Source organism: Protopterus annectens, chromosome 2.part0 (genome assembly GCF_019279795.1).
Source record: "Protopterus annectens isolate FY-2018-M chromosome 2.part0, PAN1.0, whole genome shotgun sequence".
Taxonomy (NCBI): Eukaryota; Metazoa; Chordata; order Ceratodontiformes; family Protopteridae; genus Protopterus; species Protopterus annectens.
Window position 1 is genome coordinate 1,319,641,736 of NC_056728.1, and position 16,220 is coordinate 1,319,657,955.

Below are 16,220 nucleotides of genomic sequence, written 5' to 3' on the forward strand. Positions count from 1 at the left end.
GGGAAAAACATTTGCCAAATTAACTTTATGGCTAACTGATGGTATTTAACACAACCAGTACAAGCTCATTCAACTAGGTCCTTGGCAACTTCTTCAGTTTTCCTATACAGACTGTCCATGGATGACATTATGTGCAGCAGCAACTTGGGCTACTCCCCATGCTTTTATTGCTCATTACAAATTGGATCTGGTCTCCAGGGGTAGAGCATCATGTAGTTCAACTGTACTCAGGAATATCCTTCCTTAGAGTCCATCCAGGATTAGAGGTAGCTGGGGACTCTCCCATCAGTTGAAGATAGAATGAAAATTGACAATGTCAGATAAAGAAGTTCTGTACTTACCGTAAAGTTCCATCTGTGGTGTTCATTTTCATGCTTTCTCAATTTCCTGCCCACCAACCCCCATCCTTTCTGGTCGCAAACTTCTGGACAAATGAGCTGTTAGAGGAACATCATTATCCTTCATACTGAGCTGCAGATGTAGTTTCTCCTATGTTGTGCACATGTAATTTTATGTCTTCTATATTTATGCATGTTAAGCATCTCTTTTCTGGTAAAAAAAAAAAAAAAGAAAAAGAAAAATCAGCAAACAAGACCTGAGGTAAATTAGGGTTGGTGCATTATGGGTAAGAAAGGAGCAGAAGAGTTTTTGGTTACCACGAGCTTTAGTAATGGCCAAGTCGGATCCCAACCTATCAGTTGAGAAAGAATGAAAATGGACAACGCAGATGGAACGTTATGGTAAGTACTAAATTATTTTTTACTTTCTTGCTCTGCCTGTGGTTTCAGTGGATACTGCGGAACTCCAGGGAGAGGTTTAGATGGATCCAGTTTTATTTTTCTGGTTCTGCAAATATTCTGCAACTTAATTAGCATGTTTAGCCCATAATTTAGCAGATACCTAATGCAACAGTTCTTCAGCAGTCGCTATAGCTTCAACAGGTGTTTTTTCAGCTTGTGCTAAAACTGATAACTCTTCCCCCTCTGATTCTGTTGGGAAATCCAAATACATCCCTTCTTGTGTACAGTAAATAGTGCAGCCCAGTTTGCATAACGGGTCTCTTCCTTGCAATTCTACTGATGCAGTAATACTCCAAAGGAAAGAATGCCTTTCTTCAGTAGGTCCTAAAGAAAATGTATATGGGCTCTGAGACAGGAGATGTAACAGTACATTTGTTACCCCAACTGCTTTTACTTTGTTTTGATACCAGTATCTGACTTTGTGAATTAACTTTTAGTCCAGACCTAGACCTAGTGGCTCCACTGTCAACCAGGAAAGGAATTTTCTTTGAATTTATTTCTACCTTAATATAGGGTTCCTTTTGATCTGTTGACAGCAGAGGATCAAGATTTATTTCTGTTCCGTTATCCCAACATAGTCTGTACTGTGATTTCTGGCTTTTTCCAGTTTGAGGAGGAGGAGATAGAGAAAATGCAATATTGCTATAATTCGGCTGCCATTCAGTCCAGGTATCTTGGACTCTCTTTTTTCACTTGTGTAGGCATTTTCCTCTCCAATGTCATGCTTCACCACAGTTGAAGCAAGATCCATCAAATGGGAAAGGAAAAGCACTGCCAGTTCACTGTTGCCAACCAGCCATACTCTATTCCCCTCAGGCAGCACTTTTGCTAAACCCCCTAGCGACTCCTCTTCCCCTTTTCCTGCCTCTGACTCATCCCCTTGGGGCTTATAACTGCCTTAATTGCAAAGTTAGCAGCTTATCCTCAGTATCCATTTTCCGTTTTTTTCTGATACTCAGAATAGTGATCTGCAGCACTTAATAAGGACTCCAAGTCCTTTCCCTAACACTAAAAGCATTTGCTTTATGTGATTTTGTACAGGGGCTTGCAGACCCTACACAAAAGCAGCTGCAATAGCTGGCTTAGCTTGTTCTTCTGGATCTGGTACTCTAAATGTCGAGCAAACACATTTTTGAGAGGACTGAAATAATCTGCAGAGGCTTTTCCTTTATTTTGCATGTGCCTTAGACTAATCTGTCTTAACTTGACACACTTCCCTAATTTTATTTAACAACTCTTTCATTTTGTCTACAAGTGTATTCCCTGTGAGAGTAAAATCTGTTATTCCAGCCTTTTCAAGTAACTGCTTTCTTATTTCATCCAAAGTAACTACCCAAAGTAGCTGGTTTAAATCTGTCAAAGTAGGCTTGTAACATTCTGTTATAGCTTTTAATTCCTCCTTAAACCTTAACAGATCTTCTCTAATATTTGGAAACATTTTGGGAATAGTATGCAGGGGTCCAAGGGTGATGAACAAGCTCTCTCATTTGCCCCCAATATTTCTTTGAGTGGTGCCAAAAGATCATCTTCAGTGGCAGCAGCCTGTTGTCCTGTCCTGTCCTGTCGTGTGAGCACATGTGGAGAGCTACAGGTGTCAAATATTAGTGCTGTTGTTGGAGAGGTAGAAATTTGTTGGAAATGAGAGGAAGAAGAAGAAACCTCTCCAACTGCGGATGCCTGTTCTGAAGTTGAAGGTTGAATAGGGGATCTAGGCTGAGATGTAATAGTGCCGCACTGACCTGGCATCCAATGGACAGTTGACCAAATCCATGGGTTTTTGAAACAGTTGAATCTTGTACAGGAGCCACCCATACCGATGCATATGGGGATGGGATTACAGTAGCTCCTGGAGGATTATCATCTTCTTTTGAAGTCTCTACTTTTTGACCATCCCCAGTTTCTTCCAAACTTGCCAGGACAGGATAAAGTGATCCCTATTTGAATCTCTACTACTTTCTTATCCTCTTACCTGCTGTAACAACTTCTTGTTAGTATCCTGTAGTCCTAGTGCTAATTCCTTTTCCCTTTTAAGGGCTTTCATATACCACGATACTGCCCATTGTTCCCCACTTGTTTTGTTTCCCTTTTCTTCCAAAATACCACTCAGATTCCCTAACTTATCCCTGCAAGTCCCATTAAATGGAAATACTTCACTATGGTCATTTTTTTGTGAGCTGAAACCACTCATTCAAATACTTACAACTTTCTTTCCCACAGTTGTGATAACGTAAAATATGCAGGTGTTTCCTTTGCAGGGATTTGATCCTGCCTACTTAATGTTGTTTATATTTCCCCTATTAAGACTTACCTTGTGGATCCTGGTAATCCAGTAAAATGACTACTTCAGTTTGCACACCATTCAGGAAGGGGAAGGGTAGGGATTCTGTCATTGTGCAGTGACAGAAGAAAGGTTTTGATCAGCCTTTTTCCACAGCATCCCCTTGCTTTCATCCCATCACAAGCTCAAAATTGCAGCTCCAGCATTGTGTGATCAGGAAGATGGAGCAACTAGGTAGTGTGTCCAGAACTGACCACTCTTTCTGACCCTCTGAGGATACTTTCACACATTCACACCTATGTCCCAGCATGCTTTTGGCTCATCAGTCTGATTTTATAGCACACACCTATCTCCCAGCGTGCTGTGGACTCACGAATTTAACGTAACGTTTCCTTATTTCCTATGGGGTCCTCCCACTGTTACTTTACATAAAACATGGCAAACTCAGTCATTCAACAAAAACAGTTATTCACTCATTCCACTCTTTCAAATACAATTATCTACAAGTTTTTTCCCAGTCAGTTTCCCCACCTAGTCTAGCATATTTGCACAACATAAATAGTTAGATATCCAAGTCTCTGACTCTTCCATACAAAGCAGTGTGCAACTCACAGAATAACTTTCTATGTTGGGCCTTGTAGTTAGTTCCACACTGCCCTGTAACAATACAAAGTTCGGATTCTGAGTCATGGCACCAAAAGTCCAAATCAATTAACAAAGAATTTTACAAACTTTTGATTCTGTCAAGAATGACACTTCCATAAACAGTGCTGGGAGGACTGGCTGCTAAAATATTCAGAATCAGTCTCAAGGAAGAAAGAGAAAACACTTCACATATATACATTTTTTTATCAGCTGCATGCATGCAGAATTTTGATGTTGCATTACTTTTAGCAAATCTGTGTATTTTAAAATATTTTTAATACTCATGCTTTTTGCTTATAGCTTCATGTAAGCACTTGAAAAATATGCATTTTAAACATGAGCGACCTGTGTTAAAATTTATTGTCCTTCAACCATGTAACATTTAGTACCAGTCCATACTATCTCTCGGAGAGCCTTGCAAAGACTCATCCTCCAACCTGAGAAGGCCAGAGTGCAACTGTTAATGAATTGTATTTGAATAAACAGATTAACTTTCTAAGACCAGACTTTCCAACATAGCATAACATTCCTTAACTCATTCAGCACTTACTTTGCCTTCAACTATTTGTCAGTACACTGTAGTTTGCTAATATAATGCAATTGTAAGGCACTTAAAAATATAAGGCTACTACTTAAATCGTCTGAAAATATTTACTTTGCATGGATATGTTTTTCAGCTTTCCTTTTACATAAACATTTTATTTGACTCATTTGTGAAGAAATTACAAGTTATGTATTTAGTGAGGAATAAACTTGAGACATATTTTTCCACAACATTAGCCTAAGGTGACATCAAAGTGTACTTTGAATCAGCTTATTCATTTATCTGTGTTTTTCCAGCACTTCTCTAATAAAGGGAAACATTTGCTACATTGTCTAGATGCTCATAAACATCTGAAATTCTGTCTGGACCAGGACCAAAGCCTTCAGGAAATTGGCACTTTTTGATTCTTTTTCTAAGGCCCACCTGGGAAAGCCAGTCTCAAACACATCTCTGTCTAAATGGCTGTCTTATTAAATTTCTTTGGGTATAATTTGAAAGGATATTCATTGCTGACAAAACCTGAAGGTCATTCTACTAGAGCAGTACTTCTATGACCTTTTTCTCTAGAGCTTCTGTTAATGACATCTGTGCTACTGCTACTTGGACTGGTACTCAAAAATTTATGTTCCATTACAAATTGGATGTATATTCAAGGACTGGGCCCTCTTTTGGTTCGCTGTTCTCTGGAATGTTCTCTCTTAGGGCCTCTCTCAGATGGTCCATGGTGAGGGATTCTTTCCCATAGGTTGAAGCTAGGTGGAAAATACAACATCAGATACGAAAGTTATGTACCTGCCACAATAATAGACCCATGTTGTCTTTTTCCAGATAATTCAACCATCCCTCCCTTCTACCCGTTACCTTCCACTGTTTGGGCCAAGGCAGCAGATGGCTGAGCTGTTGTGTTTTTCTCCCTTTCCATCTTCCGGTCCTGTTAAAGATCCTAGAGTGTTTTCTTTGTTTCATATCAGTGGGGGGGCAAACTCGATCTGAGGTAGATAGGAGGGAGCAAAGTGTTCTGGGTAGAGTAAACCGAGCTGCACAGTTGAAGTCTTTTGGAATGGCCAGCCACAGATCAGATAACCAACAAGTTGAGCCAAATGAAAATAGACAACACAGATATATCTTTACGGTAAGTACACAATTTTCATTTCCTCAATAAACTGAAAAATGCAAGGATATATGAATCCTGACTGGGAATAGTGCCTGAAGTCCTGCCCCTCCAAAAAGGGATAGTTATCCTGTGCGTAGCCATCCAGTGTTAAGTTTGGGAGGAAAGTAAAAGTACAGTCAGCCAGAGATGTATATTATACAAGTAATGGTCTAGATGAAGGAATCCAAAGCACATGGATAAAACCCACACGGAGACAAGGGAGTACATTCATACTCCACACAAAAGGTATCACTTCCAAAGATTAAATCAGAGAACCAAGCAGCGTTGGATGGCAGTATTATTCAATGTAAACTCTGCCAATTATCATTATTAGACTGGGATTGAAAGGAACTTAGTGATAAGAATGTTTGACTGTAATAGAAAATGAAAATGATTATGGCTAGCTTGCTACTTTTAAGATGTACTGCATCCCCTTTCCTACACAGACTGTCATTTTCATCATGGACAGTCCCCATAATGATCTGTCACTGCTACTGTATTGAATGTACAAATGTCAGATATATGGCAGTGTGTTTAAAAATAGCCACAGTAAAGTATTCCATCTGAATTTGCACAAACCGACTCTACTTCTGCAAAGACAGAGTAATACTGTTTTAATTGAACAAATGACAACAGTGACAATAATTATCGTCCACAGATAACCCCTGTGAAATTTAGCTTCTCAGCCCACTGGTGTTAGAAAAAACAGTGTGCAGCACATTGCCTTCCATAGACACGCATACATATCTCTTAATCTCTTATCTCAAGAATCAAGGTAAAAGCTAAAAAAAATAACAGTGGACAAAAGGACCAAAATCAGTGGTAAGAAATTGCCTTTATATAGTTAGAAACTAACTTGAATGATCAGAATTGCATCAGTATTCTTTTTTGAAGCTTAATCTGAAACTCGGATGTCTGTCATCATTATTTAGTGATTTGCCAGTAAAACCACAGACATTATGAGGAACAGACTAGAATATTAAAAAAATATATGTTTAACATTTTGCCAAATCAGGGACAGCTGAGAGCACCCCCCCCACACACACAAACAGATGTGACTGTCAGTTACAGCTACTTGTATAACTGTGACACATCACCTTCAATCATTTGTTGCTAGTGAATGAATGAATAAATACATAAAAAATGTTAGAAGAATCTATTTTCTAAGCTCACCAGTGTTAGAATACAGTATGCAACACACTTCATCCCTTCTCCCAAACTTCTTATTCAGGAATCAAGAAGAAAGATGAACAATAATTGGGGACACTGGAGAAAAATCAGGAACTGATATTTTCTTTATGTATGTAAAAAATTGCTAGAATAATAAAATTATTAGCATTATCATGCATTTTCTGAAGGCTGTTAAGTCTGAAACTCAAATGTCTGTCGCCATTTAGTGACTACAAAACTCATTGCTTTGCCAGAGCATCACACGTTTTGTAAGAAAAGAAAATCAGGAACAGATTAGAGCTTCTGTACCTCCTACAACACACACGCACACATATATTTAGGTTATGTATTTGCATATGATTCTGTTATGTATGATCAAACATATTTAATGTTGAACCGAAAACAGTGACAAAATGTTTGAACATGCATATTTTTGGACAAACTAAATATTGAACTAAAAAGATCAATAAAGGAAAATGTTACACACACACACACACACACACACACACACATACATATATGCAATTACCTAGCATAAGTACTTCCCTTTCCATTCTGGCAGTAGCAGGCAGCATACCTATAGCAGCAGCAACAACAGCATCAAAACAAATGGAAAAAAATGTATTTCTGCTCTTGCGCTGTTGCAAATATATGCACCTAACTATAATCTTTGTCAGGGATAGTCCTCTTCATTAATCAGTTGATTTGGTAAGAATGTGTGTGTGTTACACTTAAATAGTTTATTGTTGTGAAAGAAGTGCTTTATGAAAGTAATCTTGTGTTTTAGTATATTGTCATAATCATTTTTTTTTATCTGTTTTTAGTACACTATTTTCAGAACTACGAATCCTTGTGGAACATCTCATTATGAAACCTGCATGCCCTAGCCTTGTCAGAAGACTGTGCCTTAGCACCATTGCTTTTATAAGTCGTTTGGCACCAACAGTTGCATAAGATATTGAACTGCAAAAGAAATTAAAAAAAAACTTTGAGGTTTCACAGCAGTTGGTTATTTCTGCTCTGATTTTTCAAGACCCAGAACTGTTTCACAATGCACTGAATTTCTAGTTGCGTAGAAGGCGCATATGTTGCCTGTCTTCCCCCTCCCTCTGAAGGAACAATGTGTAGTGCACAGCAAAGGTGTTTTTTAATTTCATTTTACAGAGGTCCATGAACTATATTTAATTGTGGCTGTCTAGAAAGTACTGCTGTTTAATTAATCCTTCATCTTGCATAATGTGGCACAGAGAAGTTATTCCTGTTAACTTTGAATTTGTGTAACATTTATTGATATAGATAAACTAGCAGTTGGACTGAGTCTTTTTGCTAATGCTCATACCGTTTCTTCTAATAATTGACATTGCCCCTCATAGAGCTGCATATTCTCCCATACATTGTGTCAGCATTGTATTTTATGGTAGCCTTCTTGCTTCAAAAACTGCATTCTGTAATTGTCTACTTTCTTGTGTATGTAGCAGATTCTGAGAATACTATCATGAGTTCTACAAACTGCTTCTCTCATTTGCCTGTGCAGCTTATTGTTACATATGTAATCTGTTTATAGATGTTTACCTTTAGTTGGTGGAACATCATTTCTTACCCACCACTCATTTGCTGTAGTGATAGAAATTACATTGGATATCTTCAGACTAAATGACGTGACTGGAATCACATATGTCCTAGTCTAGCTGCCTGTTATCCATTTCACTTTATATATCCACGTTTCTCAGACATTGTGTCAGACAAAGTATAATTTTTCTTTCTTTTGAAATTTGCTTCACATCAGATTTGTACATCTTGTATATTCAGAGTTGCAAATTATGTGTGCTTTTTAAATGTTGACCTTTTTATCCTTTCTGGAATGACTGAAGTATATGTACAGATTTTTTTGTCTTTTAGTTTTGAGAAAGCAGTGCTTTGTGGTTTTACCATGTAAACATGGTCAACACAGCATTAGTACATTTAGGGCACCATCATGTCCCGCAGCAAGTTGTTCACATACACAGTATATTTCTCTGAACATAAACTTTGTTTGCAACATGTTTTACTTTTAAAGAGAAGAGAAAATCGGCCAGTGAGGAGCGTCAGCCGTAGAACAATGTTGTGGCCTTTAGAAAAACTGCTTTCAGAAATGTACAATGAAGTACTTAAATTTAAACTGCTTTGCCATGGGATTCAACAGTAGTGTTTTTTTTTTTTTTGCTCATAATTAAAATAATTGTTAATATATATAGAATTTATTTGTTAGTAAGAATAGCAACAGGTAGTAAAATACTCTGTTAGAGTGCATCCTGTAAGACTTGAAGGAATCTGTACTATTTGTAAACTGTATTTAAAATATTTGAGGTCCAAGATGAAATGCAAAATGTATGTTTTGAAATGACGATTGTGTTTCCAAAGACTTTATCATTTTCAGTACAGGCATATGCCTGACAACACTGAAAATACATAAGCAGTTCTCTACAGCTGTACTAGAAAATATTTTGAATCTGGATCATTCCATCACAGGGAAACTAGTGCATTTTATGCAAGTATACATATTTTGAAAAATTAGATAATCTTTATAAAGGTTAAAGATGAAAAGAAATGTAATGTTATAGTCATATAATTTCTGTTTATGAAAGAACTGGGTAAGAGATTCACAGAAAATGTGATTTTATCGTAAGAGGTGGCTTTATATAAAAACAGGGACATTGGATTTAGACTGTGCTTAGTATTAAATGAGGTTCATAACTATGTTGAAATGCTGTCCTGTATAATTTCCTTAAATGTATTTCCACAGTTTTTATGTTTCATTAATTTGGTCCTCAAAATTTTTATGCATGGGTAGGTGAAGATGCACTGTACACCAATCATTCTGAAGCTACTGTGTAATGCAGCACTCTTAAAACAGTATCTTTGATGCGTGTTTTTTTCAGTAAATTCTTGATCATTTTTTTTTTTTTTTTTTTTACAGTTGCCTTTTGCCTAGAACTGTGAACTTCAGGTACAGATGTGGCATATGTTAAAAAGAAATAAATTTTAATTCACCCAGGTTCTTACTGTCCAATATTGTTAACTCACTTTTAGTTATCGATAGCTGTAGTTGAAGAACACCATCATGTTAGACTAATGAATGGTTATGAAAGACTGCGTTGTATGTGATTTATCCAGTGTTTTAAATATTTAAGATGGGGTGCATAAACCAGTGCATTTTTAAGACAACAGTAGATTGATATGATCACTTACTACATTTAACATGTAATTTGTTTGAATCTTGAAGATGATTTTTCTGCAGAGAGGGTCACTGTGGCAGTTAAGTAATATTGTTTGAGATGGCACCCACTGAAGATTCATTAGCAGAATGTATCCCCTGTATAGACATTGCTGGTGATGTAGATAGTGTTGGTGTGTATCCTGGTGTGTTTTTTTTTTTTTTTTTTATTGCCGTTTCAAAACCATCAGCTGAACTGCATTTTCTAGTTTCAGAAGTGCATCTTCCAGCTTGAAACTTTATAGCTGAATTTTAGACAACACTTCGTCTTCATTTCCAGGTATTTTACTGTAAGGGCAGTCATAAATGTCAAAAATTAAGGATAACCAAAGAGAAGTAGTTGAGAAACAAGAGGCAGTTCCTAGCAAATCAAAGTCCACCATTAGCTCTAAAGATTTACATCTGGCTTTCATGTAGTTATCACTGCTTTTGCTTAGTAAGGTTCCTGAAAGGTAATCACCTTTAGCTGTGACAATCTGTTCATACATCGTTGCAGGTTTCTGACCGAGAATTCTCTGTGACTGTCTTTGTTGAGAAGCCAGTACCATTTTGTTGGGAATCAATGTGTTATTGTGCAGATGGTTAGATGATGTTCATCATTAAATCATTGTTGCAGCAGTATAAGTAAGCTGTGTGAGACGTATCCTACCAAGGGTCAGCCCACTGGATGATGAGGACTCCATTTCACCTGACTGTCCTATAGAGGAAGCTTCTTTTGCACAGACAACTTTAAACATAATGAAACATTCTGAGTGGAAGTCAAAGCAGATTTCAGAGGTACAGAAAACATACTACAGCCTTTTGGAAATGGGCAGCCCAGCACCATCCCTGTACCTCCTCTTCTTGAGGTTTTTTTGGATGCTTTTCAATTCACGTCTGCCTCTGACTCCGAGCCTCCAGCTCCTAAAAGACAATGCAGATTTTGTAAAGCCCCTGAAGATCTTAAGTTTGTGTTTAAAAATTCTGTGATGGACCCTTTTGCAGTTCCCCTCTCATCTGATAAGCCTCCTAAACGCCTTCCCAATATCAGTGCCCTCCATTTAGACAAGGATAGCAGGGCTATAGATAGGTGGGGTAAAAAGGTTTTAACTCCTCTACTTTGGCATTCAGGGCAACCAGATGTCCTTCAAGGATGCATCTGCAGTCATAACAAATGGGTTGTCCTGTCGTCAGGCAGCCCTTCGGTCGGCCGGATTCCAAAGTCTGGGTCTGGCCTCGGCTGGTGTCGCACTTCACCCGACGTCATCTCTGCTGGTCTTCGGGTATAAAGGCATCAGCCGGCGCCATTTTCCCCAGTCTTTCTTGCCGCGTGGCGCCCGAAGCAGAATCTGTTCGCAAGTGCCGGTCGGTCAGATCCAGAGATTACTACTACCGAATACTACTTCGAAGACTTCTAAAAAGTTAAGTACCCCGTTGGGGACTCTTTCTTGCCTCAGCCGATGTCAGAAAAAGTAAATAACTGTTTAACTTGTGGGAAACAAATACCTCATAAAGATTTCCACTCTTACTGCTTACCTTGTTTAGGCCCAGACCACGGCGTAGCTGCCTGTTTAGCCTGTGCTTCCTTCAACCGACGAGCGCTTAGGCGTCGGTCGGAGTTTGCTGAACAGTTTTTCGGCTCAGATTTTGCGTACATTATGCCGTCGGATCCTCCGACTTCTCAAATTGTTAAAAAGCGCAAAGAAAAGGCCGACACTCGCGGTCCGGTTTCGGCGAAACCACGGTTAAGCAAACCCGAGTGTCTCGGTTTCGGCGAAACCGAGCAAGCGAATCAATCTTCAGCGAATCCATGACTACTACCGAGGCTCCTGCTACCCTAGTTGAATCGGCCTCTGAAGTTTTGCCTACTAATGTGGTTCCTATAGAATTATCAGACACCATCCCTTTGGATGTCTCTACCCCAGCACGTGGTGCTGCTAGGCCTCCTGCAGCCATGTCTATTAAGGCCTTTGCCAGGGCTAAAGCAGCCAAAACTGCTAAATCAGTGCCTGTTAAACCCCCCTCACACAGGCCCAGTTCCAGTTCTCAAATGCTTACTCTGGCAGAGGATCTCATCTCTTTAATAAGGGGATCCCAATCTCACCCAGACAGGGCCTCTCAGCCTCCAGAAAAGAGACCTAGAGCAGAGCCCCCTGAGCCAGTGTCCTCAGATGATTCTTCTGATGATTCAGACATTACAGACCATCCAGAGGCTCCTTTTTCTGCTTATGAAGATTCCAATGCCGAAGAATCTATTCCATCTGCCTCTCCACCAGAGGAATTTTCCTTTGGGGAAACCTTACATGCCATGAGAGAGCAATTCCAATGGCAGGGACAAGATTTCTCAGATTCAAGAAAAAGGCTTAGGACCTTTCTACACTTACCGCAACATAGGCCCTTAGCTATACCTCCAGTTCTGCCTGTTGTGGATGATGCATTTAATGATGTTTGCACTGCTCCTGATACCTTACCTCCAGCCCCTGCCAAACCAGATAGGTTTTACAGGGTACCGGACACTCATCACCACCTATACAAGGCCCCACTTGCAGATCCTGAGACTTATCTCCCAGGGACCTAAGGCAGTAGCTTCGACCACAGCAAAAAACCCTCTCCCTTCTGAAAGGGAATCCAGGTCCTTAGAGAGATGGGGTAAAAAAGTTTACACCTCTGCTACTGTCTCAGCTAGAGCTTTGAACTGTCAGTTTCATATGATCCAGTACCAAGAGTTTATGCTTGATCAGTTAACTAAGAAACTGTCCTCTGATGACTCCTTAGATAAGAAATCTGTTTTAGAAATGGTGAATAACATTCAGCAGGTTAGTAACCATTCTTTAAAATGTGGCTATGATGCACTGGAGGCTTCATTTAGATCAGCCATGACTGGCACAGTTATAAGAAGGCATGCATGGTTGAAAGAACAGGTCTTGCCGGATCATGTTAAAGCAAAGCTGTTAGATGCTCCTATGGATAAGGCCAGTCTATTTGGTTCTCCTGCTCAGCAAGTGATGAAGAAAATGGAAGAGAAGGCAAAATCTGTACAAACAGTTAAAGATTTCTTACAGGTTCAGCCCCCAAGGTTTAGCAGGAACTGGCCTTCCAAAAATTGGTCCTTTCAGACTCCTCTAAATCTCAGAGAGGCAGGAATAGACGTTCCAGAGGCAGAAATCAATCCAGAGGAGGTGCCTACAGACGACGCCAGTGGCAAGGCAATAACCAGCGAGGCACAGACACAACCACTGCCACTGCAACAGGACAATCACAGTGACTTGGCTCTGACTCCGCCTACCAGGGAACAAATAGCAGCACCCTTAGGCGGAAAGTTAGCCTTATTTTTAAAAAATTGACACTATATCACAAAAGACAAGTGGATTTTGCAGACTGTAGACCAATGCTACAGGTTTCACTTCCACACCTTACCAGTAAAAAGAGGAATGCCAAACCTACCTCCAAATCAGAAAACAGAAGCTCTAAAGCAGATAGCTCAATTAACAAAGATGAGAGCTGTGGAAAGAGTACCACCAACAGAATAGGGCAAAGGATTCTACTCCAGACTCTTCCTAGTACCAAGAAAAGAGAAAAGTTGGAGACCTATTCTCATCCTGTCCGCCTTAAACACATTCATCATTGTCCCAAAATTCAAAATGCTGACCCTACAGCAACGTCTTCCCATGCTGGGCAAGGAGTGTTGGCTGGTAACTCTAGATCTCAAGGAGGCATACCTGCACGTCCCCATACGACCAAATTGCAGAAGATACCTCAGATTTCTTGCAGGATCAGAGCATTATCAATTCTCAGCATTGCCCTTTGGCTTATCTACTGCCCAGAGTATTCACAAAATGCCTGGCATCAGTAATCACTCATTGCAGGCTACAGGGAATCCAAATTTATCCATACCTGGACGACTGCCTGATACAAGCGGACAACAAAAGCAAGCTGACAAAAGACTTACAAAGAGTCATTTGCTTACTACAAGCCCTGGGATACACAGTCAATTTAAAAAGTCAAGACTAATACCATCCCAAACAAAAACATTCTTGGGTGCAGAATTGGACACAGTAAAACAGATGGCATTCCTAACTGCAGAAAAACAAGAACAACTCCCTCATTACTTCTTGGCATTAACAAAGCAGAACAAACTAACAGCAAGGAAAGTACTGCAGGCCTTGGGCTTCATGGCATCATGCATAATCCTGGTTCCCATGCCAGATTGCATATGAGAAAACTACAGTGGTACCTAAAGAATTTATGGTCTCAACACAGGCACAGCTTAGAAACCGAAATACCACTAATCCCATGCCTGAAACAAGAGTTCCTATGGTGGGCTCAAGCATGCCAGTCAAACCCAGGCTTGCCCTTCCACAACTTTCAAGCAAGCCAAACCATCACAACGGACGCCTCAGACCTAGGTTGGGGGCCCACATGCTGGACAAATGCATACAAGGATTATGGACCCCAGATCAACTGCACCTGCACATAAATCAAAAAGAAATGCTGGCAGTAAAACTAGCAATCCAGAATTTCAGACCATTCCTCAAAGAAGGCCATTTGATGATAAGGACAGACAACACCACAGTCATGTGGTACATCAACAAACAGGGAGGCACTCATTCATACCCCCTATGCCGAATTACTCTGGACCTATGGAATATGGCTCTGAGCTACAACATTTAGTTACAGGCAATATTTGTACCGGGAAAAGAAAACATCCTAGCAGACATGTTAAGCAGAACTACCTCGGATGCTCACGAATGGATGCTACACCCGGACATCTTCAAGGCCATCACACAGAAATGGGGAATGCCACAAATAGACCTATTCGCATCCCCACTCAATCACCAGCTCAAGAAATTCTGCACAAGGACATACCACCCACTTGCATGGAAGGTGGACTCTCTATCCTTCAGTTGGAAAGGCCTGACAGCATATGCATTCCCACCTCTTCCCTTGATGCACAAGATACTACTGTAAAACCAAGAGGAGCGTCCAAGGATAATTCTGATAGCTCCAAATTGGCCAAGACAACACTGGTATCCATTGCTGAGGAGCATGTCATGGGGGAGAACATGGACACTACCCCTGATGCCTTTGATGTTAACTCAGAACGACTACAACATCATGCATCCAAATCTAAAAACTCTGCAACTAACTGCCTGGAACATTACATAACAGCAACTAACCCAGATTTATCCCAAAGGGTTAAAGACATTATCCTGGAGGCCCGCAGACCTTCTACAAGAAGGAACTACGCAGGGAAATGGAAAAGGTTTGTCATTTGGAGCACTGAAAGAGGAAAAGATGTGTCAAAGATAGATATTGCCAACATCCTGGAGTATTTGGCAGAGCTTCTCCATACAGGCCTGTCCTATTCCTCCATCAAGATACATGCATCAGCTATTTCTGCAGAATACAGCTTTGATCCCCCTGTCTTCTCACATCCTCTACTCAGGCAGTTCCTCAGAGGAATCAAGAATGTAAAACCTCCTAGGAAACCACCATTACTAGCATGGGACTTGAACTTTGTGCTAGAAAAATTGACACTCCTCCATTGAACCAGCAGCAACAGCAGATCTACAACACCTATCCTGGAAAACTGCTTTCCTACTGGCAATTACTTCAGCAAGAAGGGTTTTGGAACTACAGGCCTTAATGGCAGTTCAACCCTTCCTAATCTTCCATCAAGATAGAGTATCCATGAGAACTAATCCTACATTTATGCCTAAGGTGGTATCCAGAGTGTCTCTAAACCAGGCAATCCACCTACCTACCTTCTTTCCCAATCCACAGAACAGGGGGGAAAGACTGCTGCATACCTTGGATGTACATAGACAGTTGCGCTACTACCTGGACAGAACCAAGGGCAATAGAAAAACTGACCAGCTTCTAGTGGCCTATGCAACAGGAAGGGAAGGAAAAGCAATTTCCAAACAGACAATCTCCAAGTGGATAGGAAATTGCATCAGATTCTGTTACTCCTACCATGGAAAGCCATTTCCACAGAACATAAGACCTCACTCTACAAGGGCTACAGCCACTACCACAGCTTTCTTCGAGGAGTGGCAACCAAGGACATTATTGAGGCGGCTACTTGGACCTCCGTGCATACATTTGCCAAGCATTATAACTTACCTCTATACTCTAGATCCCGAGCAGGGTTTGCCACTGCTGTATTGCAAGGGATCTAACTACACCATAATTCTTCTTCCTCCTCCCCTAGTTTGGCTATGGTATTCTACCCATTTGTTATGACTGCAGATGCATCCTTGAAGGACATAGTACAGTTTTGTACCTACCATAAATGTAGATGTCGAACAGGATAGCATCTGCAGTCAGGATTACCCACCTTGCCCTCTGTGGTATTCCTAGGGTATTTACCCTCCTAATAGCTAGCTGGGGGGGGA

The 16,220-nt window shown here is 40.3% G+C and overlaps 1 protein-coding gene across 2 annotated transcripts in view; it reads left to right on the forward strand.

Annotated features, from left to right (window-relative positions):
- TMEM33 (transmembrane protein 33) overlaps positions 1–9,627 on the forward strand; it is a 943,213-nt gene extending 933,586 nt beyond the window's left edge. For both annotated transcript variants that reach the window (XM_044061509.1, XM_044061510.1), the window contains exon 7: positions 7,415–9,627. In XM_044061509.1, coding sequence (XP_043917444.1) covers positions 7,415–7,544 — 130 coding nt within the window. In that variant the 3' untranslated portion in view covers positions 7,545–9,627. The remainder of the gene's footprint in view (positions 1–7,414) is intronic.
- The last annotated feature ends 6,593 nt before the right edge of the window (positions 9,628–16,220 follow it).